The following is a 14,326-nucleotide window of genomic DNA, read 5'->3' on the forward strand; positions in this document are numbered from 1 at the left end:
TGTGTGTGCCCTCCACAGTTATTTTGAGGCATGAGAACATTTCCTTTAGCTCTTCTCAGAAAACACAACTTGCAAAAAGTCAGGGTGATTCTGGATTCATGGCTGCAGCTGAGGTACAGCCATAACAAACAAGGTCTTCTTCTTTTTATGGCTGGTTAAGGGGCAGTTCTCACAGTACAGCGGTTCTAAGAGCACTTGGTTGCTGTGAGAGTTTGGCAACATCACAGCCTCTTGGGAGTTCCCACATATTGCTAGACACATGTGGATTAGTTCATGAGGCAAAAGCAGTGGTGCAGGTTATGAAACCTCCACAATAAATGTGAGGTTTTATCTCCCCCTTTGTCATTAGAAGCGTGGATATGAGAATGACCCCTTATGTTGCCTGGATATACCCTTGGACTGCAGCCGTGTGTACAGTTGAAAGGAAGCCCTGTTGAACTGAGTGGGATTTATATCTGAATAAACAGGAGTGGGTTCAGTCTATTGTTCTTCAAGCCATAGAAAATATTAGCGGTGCCTAATCCTTCAATACAAGGCTTCTGCCTTCTGAAGTAAACATTGTATTTTACATTGCATCCTCAAACCCAAATAAACCTGTTGGGAGGGATGAAGTCTGTACCTGTCATGGTAGCATGCTAAAGTTAACTCCTACGAGTTTATCAATAGGAATCTTGAAACGTATAGCTTTTGCAGGCATGTTTGTAAGTTTGAGAGCTGCCTTGGGTTCCTCTTAAAGAGAAAGGGGGGAATAAAAATATTTTAAATAAAAATAAATAAACACATTGGTTATGTTTTAAAATTCATTATGCTTTACAATCATAGCTTCCAAGGCCCTTTCATGAGTAAAACTGGCTATTAATATTCGCCTCTGAAACAGGCTTCTTTGATAAGTTAAGTAGGAACTCTGTTTTGCAATAGAAACAAACCAGTCTCTATCTGTTCATTGCCCCTGAAACGTCTATTTTGGTGTTCATTAATTTTTTATTATGAACTGAATTTTTCCATTGTACAGGTTACTATCACCATCCTGGACGAGAATGACAATAGCCCACAGTTTGACATTACTTCTGACTCCTCTGTCAGCGTGCCAGAGGACAGTTCAGTTGGACGTCGAATTGCCCTAGTTCTGGCCAGGGACCCTGATGCAGGAAGCAATGGGCAGGTAGCCATTCACATATAGCCTGAAAATATACCATTCCTGTAGAGTCACATGGGGTACAATCGTAGTTCCTTATTCTGATTTAGGGATGAGTGCTTTATACATGATATTGACAATTAGAAACACCTAGCTGCCATGTTGAAGATTACTAGTGGAAATGCGTATTGCATATAATCAACATCTGATGATTTGTAAATCTGTTTCCTTTTCCTAATTATTGTGATAAGCTGACTTCCTTGTTACTGCATGTTCCCTCTATTGTACTGAATTCATTATGGTTTTCAGGGAGGTACTGTATATGATTGCACACTACCGCTAGAAAAAAATAGCAATGAGGGAAGCCCCGAAGACTGATAGAGAACACTCTGCCATTGTACAAAGTATGTCTCGTGTTGCAAAAGGCATCATCAGGACACAGACTGCTGGCATGAGAGAACTGCTGGGTGCCTCAGCTGCCAAATGCATGCCACTGTGATCCGTAAACTTGATTTGTAAAGAAGGAGAAGAAAATTATTTAAAAGATATACTGCCTGGCTGCAGAAGGGCTATTCTTGATCCAGAGGGGAAATAATGCTCATTTTAAATGGTCCCTACAGACATGTATGAAAGAGAAACGTGAAACAAGTTATTTCTTTCAATAGTTTGTCTATGTCCATGTGTGCTCACCTGAGAAATGCTATTCAGATGAATTTCATACTAGGAAATTGGCCTATACAGGTATGTATTAAAGCAAAATCTCTGTGAAGATTCTGAGTCATCCAGATGAGGTTATCTGGAAGTTGCCATGACTCAACTTCCAAATAAAAGCAAAATGTGCTGCTTATATACTGCCCCATGTATGTGATTCCATTTATGTATGGATAAACACACACACATGCCCATTACTAACTCCCTTCACTTTTAGTTGAGAAATGCAATTCAAGTGCAATCTGTAAGAATTTTTGATTATGGAGAAGATGAGATATAACATCGGTCCCCCCCCCCAATAGGGGCCACCATTTTGGGAAAGGCTGCTTTAGTCTGACTGAGTAATGAAACTGTTTAAGTGGTAACTTAATTCTGCTAATGGCTCATTAAGTCTCTGTATCAAGGGCTGGGAATGTGTGATTTGTTGTACAGATGCGGTTTCTCCTACAAGGCAAATTTTTATGTTTGTTTTCTGAGGGAAATATATAGAAGCAAACTTCTATATATTTCCCTCAGAAAGGTGCTACTCCTGTCCTCTGAAGATGCCGGCCACAGAGACTGGTGAAACGTTAGGAAGAACAACCTTCAGAACACGGCCAAGGAGCCTGAAAAACCCACAACAACCATTCCATGACTGTTGTTGCCATTTTGTCTGTATTGCTGGCAAAAGGTAGAGATGAGGACGCCTGGCATGTGCACAGTTCACCGCCAGTCAGTTCTATAAGCCCCAGTCCACACATTATTTTAAAAAAACCCACTTGCTCTTCTTCCCCTCATTTTTCTGTCACCGATGAAGTGCCTCTAAGTCCCTAATGTTCAGCAGCTAGGCTTTCCTGCAAGGCAAAATGGCGAGCATTAAACATAACCTTGAGTAATGAGTGAGCAGGTGGCTGTGAAAAGATCATTGAAAAAAATAATGTCAAAAAGCAAATTCCTTCGGTGACAAGAAGCTACTTCACAGCTGACAAATGGGACAATAGCCCTGAAAAATCTGGAGGGGAAAAAAACAGATGTGGCTTTCTCACCACTACAATGTACCAGAAGGAAGTCCTCTGTCTATGAAACAGGAAGCACTCTGCATTTAAAATGGGGTGGTTTTTTTCCCTTTCCGTTAATTTGCTACATGCATTGGTTAGCTGTTCTGAACTTCTTAAGCAGTTTCATTCTTGACACAGTGAATTTTGAATTTTACATTAAGTCTATAGTGTGATATGAAGTCTATAGCAGGGGTGGCTACATGTATGGTGTGCTGGACTTTTTGACTGTAGGAGTGGGCCAGTGAGACTGACCTTGAAACGGGGCAGGTGAACCACCATGCTCTATAGCAAGGGTCTCCAAACTACAGCTCACAGGCCAAATCTAGCCTGCCTTTTCTTTTTATTCGGCCCCGGAATAGGAAGAGGAGGGAAGGGGGACCCAAGCGATCCTCCACCCCATTGTCTTTTCAAAGACAGCAGAGGTGGGGGATTTTTGGTCCCCCTTCCTTCCTCATCCTATGCCCATGGGGATAGGAAGAGGAGCAAAGCATGATCTAAGTGATCCCCCACCCAGTGGGGTGAGGGATTGCTTTGGTCCCCCTTCCCTCCTTCAGCTTTCAAAAATGTGTAAACTATATGATGTGGCCCTCATACTGAAAAGTTTTGAGACCTCTGCTTTATAACTATACATCAATCTAAGGATTATTTCACTCTGCCACACAGATTGGAGAGAAGAGAATGCCTATTAGAAATAGAATAAGTACGAGCACATATAAAAGCAAGCATTCTTCCTTGTTAAAGAAAGAAAATCTGGAAATGGACTCATAGCTTCTGCTAAAATCTTGGAGGTTCTTGTGTGGAGGTTTAATTTAGCCATTATCTAATCATTGTAAGTGCAAAGAATCTAACAGCTCTATTCCTTCCTCCTCTACATACACAATGTCCATGTATGTTTCTCACTGAAACTTTTTTCCTACAACTTTACAAATGCACATGTAGACGTGTTATGAATTACAAATTTGGCATTCTCACTAAAGGTGCTAAATAAATAAATGGTGAATTTTTGACTAAATAACAGAGTTTGGTTTTCAACGGTGAGGAGTTCATATGGGATTGTACTAAGCAGTGGCAATGTGCCTTTCCAATACTTTGTGCATCATACTATGTTATGCATCATGAACATTTCTATCAACATTCTTTATAAAGAACTCTACAAAGTGTATGATCTGGAATTTGAATGATGCTTGAAACATTACAACTGTAAGTAGGGATGCTGGCAAGTCTTTGGGTCCAAGTACCAAGCCCAAGCCCACGTTTTTGGTACCAAATCCTGAGTCCCAAGGCCCAAGTCTTAGTTCCTATTAAAAACAAGCTTTTCTTCACCCAGAAAAAAAATGGAGGTGTGGGTGTATTCCAAGTTGTGAGTCAATTCCAAGCCATTTGGGGGGGGGGGACCGAGTCGTGTCTGAGTTGTCACAACTTAAATCTGACCAGACAGTGAGTCCCACAACTTGAGTCCCCATTCCTGGTGTACGTTTTCTAACATTCGATTCCAGGTAACACACAAAATATATGTGTTATTTTTAACACAAAAGACAGGGATATGTGATTTTGGATTTGTGGGACCTCAGCTCCCAGAATTCTTGAAACATTTGTGAGGCAGAATGCTGGGAGTTTCAGCCTACAGATCCACACCTTCAGACACCTATATTTCATTCACTTGGAGCAGGGCCTACCCCTAGTTCTTCAGGAGGAAGCTTCTATAGAGCCTAAAGGGCAAAGAGACTACCTCTCCAAGAAACCATCGTTGGAGCTTCCTGTCAGGAAGCATTGCTACAGGAAATGAAGGCCTAGAATGTCATACAGCCTCAGAGGAATAGGCCCTGCTCCAGGTGAATGAAATATATACTGTATGTCTGAGTGGGTCTTGAACTTGAGCTTCTAGAATTCTCTCTCAGGAATTTTGGGATCTGGGAACCCAAAAAATCTGAATGGTGCATCCTTTCTTACTGTATAATGTAACATCATTCTTCCTCTGTCCAGTGGACTATAATACACCTTACTTTCCATAGTCTTCTCATTCATAACTCTACAACTTTTCTCAAATTTTAGTTTTCATTCATTTATGTATTTGTTTGTTTGTGCAGGTTGTGTTTTCTCTGGTGTCAGGAAACATGGGCAGGGCCTTTGAAATACGTACAACGAACAATACCTATGGAGAAGTATTTGTGGCCAGACCTTTGGACCGGGAACTGATGGAGCATTACACTTTAAAGGTAATTAGAAGATGCCGACCATTCAAGTTACATCATGCAAAATGATGCCAAGTGGAGTTGCATCAGTTATTTATAGTGGCAATTTTATATCCAGTTCTATTCCTAATGATCCTCAACACATAATTTTCTTTTTCATAGCGACTGAAACTGGGTCAACCTTTTCATCTCACCTTCTGCAGAGGGCAGGTGGTCTTCCCAGAAGTCAAGTAACATTGGCTGTATGGTGGCTAAACACCACAAGTAGAGAGTGGGGACAAATGGGCAGACTGGACTCTCTAACTTTCTTATTGGAACAAGCTTTACTGTAGGCTATCATCTTTCCACCTGGCTATAACCTTTTGATCATATTCCAGATTCAGGCAACTGACAAAGGTGTTCCACCTCGAAGGAAAGAACATACCTTAAGAGTTAATATATTGGATGTTAATGATAATCCCCCAGTCATTGCAAACCCATATGGCTACAACGTTAGCATTTATGAGGTAAGCGTCTTTTGTTGCTGACTTTCTGAGTAAAACCTCACAACCTTGCTTCTCCTTCCTTTAAAAAACATTGATTGTTCACAAGGAAGAGTCTCTAGGGTAAATGTATTCCTTGCTTTCTAGCATGTTCTGTAGCATGTTAAGAATATTATTGTAAGATGGCTTCTGGATTGAAGGTGTTGAAGCCCAAAGAATCCTGGCTGTTATCTTCTTTGAGTCAAAACAATTAATGAAATAAATAATCCATACAACTTCAGTGGCAAATAAACATGAAAGCTGGAAAAAAAACCACAACTCTGCCATGTCCAGCCCCTCTTAGTCTCAGTGGCCTGAATCCAACTGCTGAACTAGAACAGACTCATCATCTTCTGAAGTCCAGTAACATAAGGTATGCCACATAAGGCTAATGGTGTGCTCAGCTGCTGCAGTTTTTCAGAAATTAAACATTTCCAATACTACCCCCTGCACTAAAGTTCCCAAAGTTCCCTTGGGATCCTTTTTATTGAGAGGAAGCCATGGGATTGGTGTGTCTGTGTTTAATGTCAAAAAATCACCCTCGTTGGTAAAATCAATGTTGTGACCTTTGAGGGGCTGGAATTAGAAGGTTTTAACTTCCAGAAAACCATTGCAGCTGCTGCATCACCTGCTTTACACAGTGTAAGTTAAAGAACAAGATTTCAGTCCCTGAATAAATTGCTGAATGATAAGCTGACCTTTATGTAAATTGCATTGATTCAGTGGGTCTACTTTAGCTTAGACTAACAGTTGAATTTAGGACAATATGCCTAACTTATACAATATGAGCATTAATTGGTTGCCCTTGATCAGATTTTTTAAATAACTCTACTGGCCACTTCAAGGCTTCTGTCTAAAAACTGCTGATTTACAGTAACTCAGATTTATATTTTTACTTGGGTACACATACATATGTATTGCTCATGAATTGCAGATGGGAATAGATTGCCATGAACCCCCCTCCATATAATTTGCTCTGATTGTGGACCTCACAGCTATGTTAGAAAAAAAATCCAACTGTTAAGTAAATAACAATTATGCTTTTGAAAAAGTGTGCATGTTTCTACATTTCTAAATGGAAACGTTAGCCTAACTTTAGTTTCTTTCCACATTCTTTCCTGCACCTCATCCCGTGTATTCACAGAATGTGGGTGGAGGCACTGCTGTTGCTCAGGTGCAAGCCACTGACAGGGACAGTGGCCTCAATAGTGTCCTCTCCTACTACATCACTCAAGGGAATGAGGAACTGACCTTTCGTATGGATAGAGTGACCGGGGAGATTGCCACCCGCCCTTCGCCTCCAGATCGTGAGAGGCAACAGTTCTACCAGCTGGTGGTCACTGTGGAGGATGAAGGCAACCCAGCCCTCTCAGTAAGTTGTGGTTATGTGAAAAATTATAATTAGCAATGCCGTTGGGGATGGACTTACTGTAGGACAAAGCAAGGGAGATTTGACTGATTCTAAATGGTATTGTCTGCTGGACAGGAGATGTGGGTACAGTGTCCCATTGCAAATCTTCTGTGCTCAGTTTTTGTGGGAACTTTGTCCAACCAAACTGTTGGTGGCATCAGGATCAGACTCAGCTCACAAAAAAATGGTCTGCTGGAACGGCAGCCAATTCCTAGACCCCCCTAGTCTCCATCCTCAGTTGTTCAAGTGGATTCATTTATAGGGTGATATATAGTTCTTTAGGCAATCATCACAGATCTTGGGGGTAACTGTTAGAAAGACTGAAACAGAAAGGGGAAAAAAACCAGTACCGCAACTCCAACTAGTCCACGGCCTGAAAGCTTTTGTTCATTCATTTCATCCATTATGCAAAAACCAAAATAGAATGAAGGAAACTCCACAAATGAACCACCTGTTCTACATCTGTGGGGCCACCCTACCGCAGATCTCCACTGGCCTGTGTTTAATCTTGGGCAAGAAGCTCTAGTGTGTAATAGCACTCCGTTCCATTTGTTCCTTGGTGGTATCACTAATTTAGATCCATTTCAGTCTTTCTCTAGACTCAATTGTGAGATATAACTTTGGTCATTTTGGTGGATGATCTTTGATGATTTACACTAGACTTTGAGAAGGTGAAGTATGTCATTCTGCATAATCTCTCCACACCTTTTGATGTCCCTAAACATTATATCTTCTCAAACCAAATTACTTGGAGGCACTCTTCTAGTGATTTTGGCCCTTTCCAGAGTAGTGAATTCAGAAATAGTGCTGGGGAACTCCTGTTTGGCTGTTGGTCTATGGTGTTTCTCAAAACTCCAACTTGCCCTCTTGCTTTTTAACCTCTGTATGAAAATTATCATGAACTCATTCAGGTTTTGGCAGTTCGGTGTCACCGATATGCTCATGACACCCACTTTTATCTCCATCTAAATCCAAGGAAAATGTTTATGTTCTGAGTTAGTATGTCAGTAATGCAGGTGAAAAATAGAACCTTTATCCAGGAAGGAGAGTGGTGTTTAAGGTAAATAGACAGATTAGAAAATAAGGCTTTAGGTGCCTTGGAATGGACTGCATTCTCCTTGAAAACTCGGCTTCACATAGTATACACTCTTGAGTTCATCCCTAAACCCAGAGTTTCACCGGAGGAGGAACCTTAAGGCAGGAGGTCAAGTGTAAGACTACACTGCCATTACTACACCACCTTCTTGCTGCCACAACTCCCTGCATACAACTCTTCATCCCACAATTTGTGTCTTGCCCTCATAGAACCCTCCTTCTGCAGACCAAGGGATTATGAGTGAGTTGTCCAATGGTTCCCATAATGCTGCCACAGCACAGGCAATTCCCAAGTCTGTCTCACTGACACCGCTTTGCCATGAAGAAGAGGATTCAACCCAGCGCAATACATTTGAATCTACAGAACAAGGCACTAGATAGACAGGCATTTGGGAGCCCCACATTATTCACTCTTCTGCTAGAGCACTTGCTGCAGCAAGAGAATGGCTGGTATGGTCCACCGGAGAACCAGCTCACCAAGTGCCATGCTCTGAGAGCCTTTTAGAACCAGGCATTGTGCAGTCACTTATAGTGCCTTGGTTTTTAATAGTATTTGCAATAATAGAAGAGCAGCTGTAAGTGCTCTGCAGGAAAACCCTCTGTAGAGTAAAGCATTGATGGTTGCTCTAGAGGGGCGACTAGAGGGATGAGAGATAAACCACTTCCCCAGTGGGAGGGGAGGGGAGATTCACACATTGTCCCCCATCTACTGCCCCCTCCATCTGCAGCAGCAGTTGTAAGTTAAACCCTGTATGTTCTTTGATGGGGACCTTTTCTTCTGTCCCACCATCTGAAGAAATTTAGCAGGAACTCCAAAGATGGCCTCACTCGTGGCTGCTTCTAAGCTCTGGAGTTCCTTACCAAGGGAGGCCCACCTTGCTTCTTTTTCAATGAATTTCCATTAGCTGGTGTACTATATTTATTTATTTATTTATTTATTTATTTATTTATTTATTTATTTATTTATTTATGTGCTTGAACCATCTGTTTTTTTTTTAAACCCACTCGCTAGTTGTATTGATTTGACTTATGCTTTACTTACTTCTTCTGCTATATGGTTATTTTATATTTGACTTTGTGCTTTATCATCGCTAGCCAACTTAAGCAGCATTTGATGAAGACTCCCCATGTAGTCATCCTCACACAAGCAGAGTCTTTGCGCTCTGTCTGTATGAAGTATGTATTTTCTTTTGACACAGGCTCACTCAGGACTACTCTTACTGCACCTCCCTTACATAGTAAGAGGGGATGTGAGGAAAGAAAACTTCTTGATGGAATTATATCTAATTGAGTCAAGATTGCAATCACTGCACCTCTGATGTTCTATGCATCCTTAGACACTACCGACATTACCTACCTGGTATTATGGTTCCCAACCTACCTTTATTGGTTGATCTTCATGGAGGGGGAAGGTCTATACTAGCCACTCTCAGTGGGGATCATATGGCCCCCTGGGAGCCCCTAGCACATTTGAAGTGGGCCACAAACTGAAAATTCTTCTATTATATATTTTTTATTCATCTGTTCATATTGTATCCTTGTTTGAACCTGAGAAGAGCTCCTAAAAGGGCTGCGGCCAAAAAGGTTGAAAATGGCTGATTTATACTGTGTTTTAGGAATGTTTGAATTTCTTAGCAGTGTAGTAGATCCCCAACCAACAAAACTGGTTTTGTGCAGCCCTTTACCTGGAACTAGAAGGTGGGGATAACCAGCTCACGAGCGTCTTTCTTCCATTTAAGAAAGAATTAAGGTATGCACAGTGAGTTGCAAACTTTTTCCCTATCCTTGTTCCAACTGCATTTAGTATATTTCAGTGGCTGATATCCTGTTGCTTAATGCCGTAAATCACAACTAGAGTTAGACCTATTGAATCAGTGTGGATTTCGTGAGCCAACTCTTGCATAAATTCCATTCATTTCACTGGGCCTATTCTTATTGCAATTTATGATGCTAAGCAACAAGACTTCAGCCAGCATCTCAAAAGATTAAAGTAAAAGGTTCCTTAAGTTGAGAAGTTTGGCTGTACAACCTCAGGCTTCTTATGACAAGGACTCCTTGCTGGTGGAGTCAATGCAATCTCTGATTGTAGCTGGATTGCCTTTTTTGGCTAGGGAGAGCAAGAAGACAGATTAATTTGAAGTCTTTAGTAGTACTAGATAACAATTCCCTGCAGTGTTTATGACCTTCATATCAACTACATCTCACATGGAAATTTAAACAAGTTCTAACTATTTCTGACTAATCAATAGCTATGTTTATGAGGGAAATACAAAAAAATGTACTGCATTTGACTCTCGTCTGTTGGTACTGAAGCCTACTTGTGCAGAAGCAGTTATATGCGTCTTGTGTGTTATATGCCGTCAAATCAGTGACCTTAATAAGGTTTTCCACGCAAGTGAGATATTTAAGGACTGGTTTTGCCATTGCCCCTTCATCCCATCCCCTGTGAGTTTCCACAACTGAGGGGGTGGGATTTAAACTCAGGGCTCCTGCATCCTGATCTGTCCTTCTATCCACTACAGCACGCTAGGTAACTCTTCTCTTGCACCTCTAATTTGTTGGATGTCATAAGAATTAAGTAATGATTGCTTGAGATATTTATTTGCACAGATCATAGATTTTATAATTATTGTGACCAATTATTTCCCTCAGCTTCATCTGAGACAGCTGCTTTGTTTCATGTAGAATTAGTTTTTAATGTGGTTTCAGCATCCTCTCTTGTTTTCTATCTAGTACTGAAAGAACAAGCTGGGTGGCCGCCCTGCCCTACAGCTGTTTTTTGCTCCAAATCAGACATGCACCCCGAGCAGTCCCTCTCTTACCTCTGTACGTGGCTTATGGACCATTTTGCAAGGATGGTTGGTTCACTGTAATTCCATCCTGCTGATTTGACTGAAAGGGTAGAAGACATTAAAGAGTCTCCCTTCTTGCCCTTTAGGCTAAAATCAAGTGTACCTTTCTCCCTTCTCTAAAATCATTTTTGCTGTGTTTAAAAACAACTGCAAAGTAGTTTACATGCTTGCATGATTTGTCTGCTTTCCAACTAATGGATTAGCAGGAATGTACTTCTTGTTTTTGGCCATCTCTTAGTGACTTTGCTTTTGCTTAATGTTTTCATAAGATGGTGTCCCACCCTGGTACCTGCAGGTAACCCAACAGTGAAGGCACATGTAAATTGCCAGAGATAATCACAATTACAAGCTTTATCTGGGGAAGTTTGTGTATCTTTCGAAACAAGTATGTTAGTAGCTTCTGAGACTGCATGCATATAGAAGAGTTGGGGGACAATGAGAGTAACAGCTTCAGTGTGCCTGATCAAGAGAGGTACAAGGACATCCTACGATCTCTCAGAATCTGACCAATGCACGTTTCTTTGTGTGTATGTCTTGCTGTGTTTAGTGGGGCATGCTTGAGGTGACAGGCTGTGTCAATGGGCAACAAAATCAAAATATGTGATTATTGTGGGTAAACTATAAGATGCTTTTGTAGGAGCCTTTTCTTCTACACTTGATTTAATATTGCAGCCTGAAACTAGCTTTCTTGATAAAACCTGTACATGGTGATGTTGCCTCAGAAAATAATTGATTTCTGGAATAAAATATATTTTTTCTAAAAACACCTAAAACAACCTTAGAAAAATTCTATTTTTTAACCTCAATGTTGTTATTTCTTCATATTTGTTCATAGCTTATTGCCATTTCTTCAGTTATTTGAATCTGACTAGCCTAAATATATATATTAATTACTCTGGAAGCCACCCAGAGTAGTGGCCTGTCCACTAAAATGTGCGGGGTACAGTGGACCCTTGACTTACAGACAGCTTGACTTACAGACTTTTTGAGTTACAGACTTCTCTGGCCGCAAAATTTAGGTTTGACTTGCAGCCTGAGATTTGACTTACAGACCAGAAAAAAACCAAAATGGAACAAAAACAGCCTGTTACAGGATTAATCAGTTTTCAATGCACTGTAGGTCAATGGAGACTTGACCTACAGACTTTTTGACTTGAGAACTGCCTTCCAATACGGATTAAGTTCTCAAGTCAAGACCCCACTGTATAAGTTTAAACAAATACAGTATTTCCAAAGTCCAATCCACATGAATTTTGGGGTGTCATTAGTTCACTAGGATAGGAAGTTTGACTAGGCTCACACACATCCACAAATATTTTCCTAGTACAGTAAAAATTACAAGAACCCTTACTCTGATTTCTTGATGTCCTATTGGGCAAATAAGCCACTCATATTTGACATCCTAGAGAATCATAATCTGCCAGGTAGTGGAGGATTCTTGGTATCATTTCCTTGCAAGATATTTGGTTTTTAGAGACATCAGAAAAGAGAGTGGGGAGTTGCTTGGTTAAGATGGTGCAACATAGTTTGCTACATGAGAACAGGAAAGCCACTACGGTATTTTAAAACTTACAAAGAGGAAACAAATTTAAGGAAGCACAACAACTTTTTGCAATTCCCCCCCACCCTTCGTGTTTAGTGGTTTATTATTCAGTGAAGTTGTAATGTAACCAACCCTTTACAACTGCTAAATGTTAGGGTGGGCTATCTTCTTATCAGAATCTTGTAGAACAGAGCAGAGGAAATGACCTTGCTCAGCACTATTGGTTGCAAGGGGATATGCATCATACTGTAGTAATTTTAAACCCAAAGAAGTGCAAGGGGCATGATTTTAACAGATCTGTTGAACCCCCTTTTACAGAATAAATACCTTTTATTTGACATGAACTGTGCAGCTACTGCCATTTGTCTTCATTATATATGCTATCCACACAAACTTGTGGATGCATGGGTTCATTGAGTACGCAAATGTTACAAAGCTTAATATGCTTGGATCATTGCTTCCTCCCCCCCCCCCTCCGATTTCTACTGTTCCTAAGAAGTGATGAGAACCAGAAGGGAGCTGAATGTTACTTCTGGTTTTCAGAAGATGCTGCTTGAAATACTAACTAGAGATTAATGCTAGAATGCTATACCTGTCTACTCAGAAATAGGCCTTTATGGGAATTGCTCCAAGGAAAGTATGTACAGAATAGCAGTTCCATTTGCTTAAAGCAGGGCCAAATCTGCATTTGGAACTCAAAGATGTAACAGTGATACTGTAGTTTAATCAGTAATTATACTGGAATAAAGCATGTTTGTACTTAATGTTGTAAATGTTTTTGTTGCAATGGTCTGAGCTTCCTTCCTCAGAAAGCTGTCACTTTATATTTAATTATTTCTTACTCTTACCTGGTTTAAATGTATTAATGCATCTTGGGCTTGTTAGAAATCATAGAAAAGTGAAGTTGGAAGGGGCCTACAAGGCTATCAAGTCCAACCTCCTGCTCAATGCAGTAATACTATCAAAGCACATCCGCCAGGTGATTATCTAAGTTTTTCTTGAATGCCTCCAGTGTTGGAGCACTCACCAACTCCCAAGGTAACTGGTTCCACTGTCTTACTGCTCTAAGGAAGTTTTTTGTGATATTTAACCAAAATCTGGCTTCCTTTAACTTGAGCCCATTGTTGCGTGTCCTGCACTCTGGGATGATCGAAAACAGATCTTGCCCCTCCTCTGTATGACAGCCTTTCAAGTATTTGAAAAGTGCTATCATATCACCTCTCAGTCTTCTTTTCTCAAGACTAAACATGCCCAATTCTTTCAGCCTTTCCTCATAAGACTTGGTTTCCAACCCCCTGATAATCCTTGTCACCATCCTCTGAACTTGTTCCAATTTGTTAGTATCTTTCTTGAGGTGTGGTGTCCAGAACTGGACACAATATTCAAGGTGAGGCCTAACCAGTGCTGAATAGAGAGGGACTAGCACCTCATGGGATTTGGAAACTTTGCTTCTATTAATGCAGCCTAAAATAGCATTTGCCTTTTTTGTAGCCACATCACTATTGGCTCATATTTAGCTTGACAATTCCAAGATCCTTCTCGCCTGTAGTTTTGCTGAGCCAGATATCCCCCATCTTGTAATTGTGCAAAAAACTTAAGCAGTTGAGGTTACAGCACAGTAGAATTTTTTTTTTGGTTTCTTTGTTCTTTATTTCTCTCTGGATGGTTGGGGATGGGAGTGAGGGGATGATGTCCATTTGTACCACTGCCCAGATTTTCATTACAGGCATATCTGGGTTTACGAAATTAATGCATCCTCCAGGACGTTACATAATGCGAAAATTTTGTAAACCGATATGCGGATTGTGCTAGGAACAGGGGTGGCGCTA

General features: G+C 40.7%; 1 protein-coding gene across 1 annotated transcript in view; it reads left to right on the plus strand.

The window, feature by feature from the left end:
* Window positions 1-14,326, plus strand: part of CDH23 (cadherin related 23) — a 622,327-nt gene that overhangs the window by 498,397 nt on the left and 109,604 nt on the right. The window contains exons 34-37 of the mRNA XM_072995232.2: window positions 1,013-1,162; window positions 4,971-5,099; window positions 5,453-5,581; window positions 6,741-6,968. Coding sequence (XP_072851333.2) covers window positions 1,013-1,162; window positions 4,971-5,099; window positions 5,453-5,581; window positions 6,741-6,968 — 636 coding nt within the window. The remainder of the gene's footprint in view (window positions 1-1,012; window positions 1,163-4,970; window positions 5,100-5,452; window positions 5,582-6,740; window positions 6,969-14,326) is intronic.

Source organism: Pogona vitticeps, chromosome 3, assembly GCF_051106095.1.
Source record: "Pogona vitticeps strain Pit_001003342236 chromosome 3, PviZW2.1, whole genome shotgun sequence".
Classification (NCBI taxonomy): Eukaryota; Metazoa; Chordata; class Lepidosauria; order Squamata; family Agamidae; genus Pogona; species Pogona vitticeps.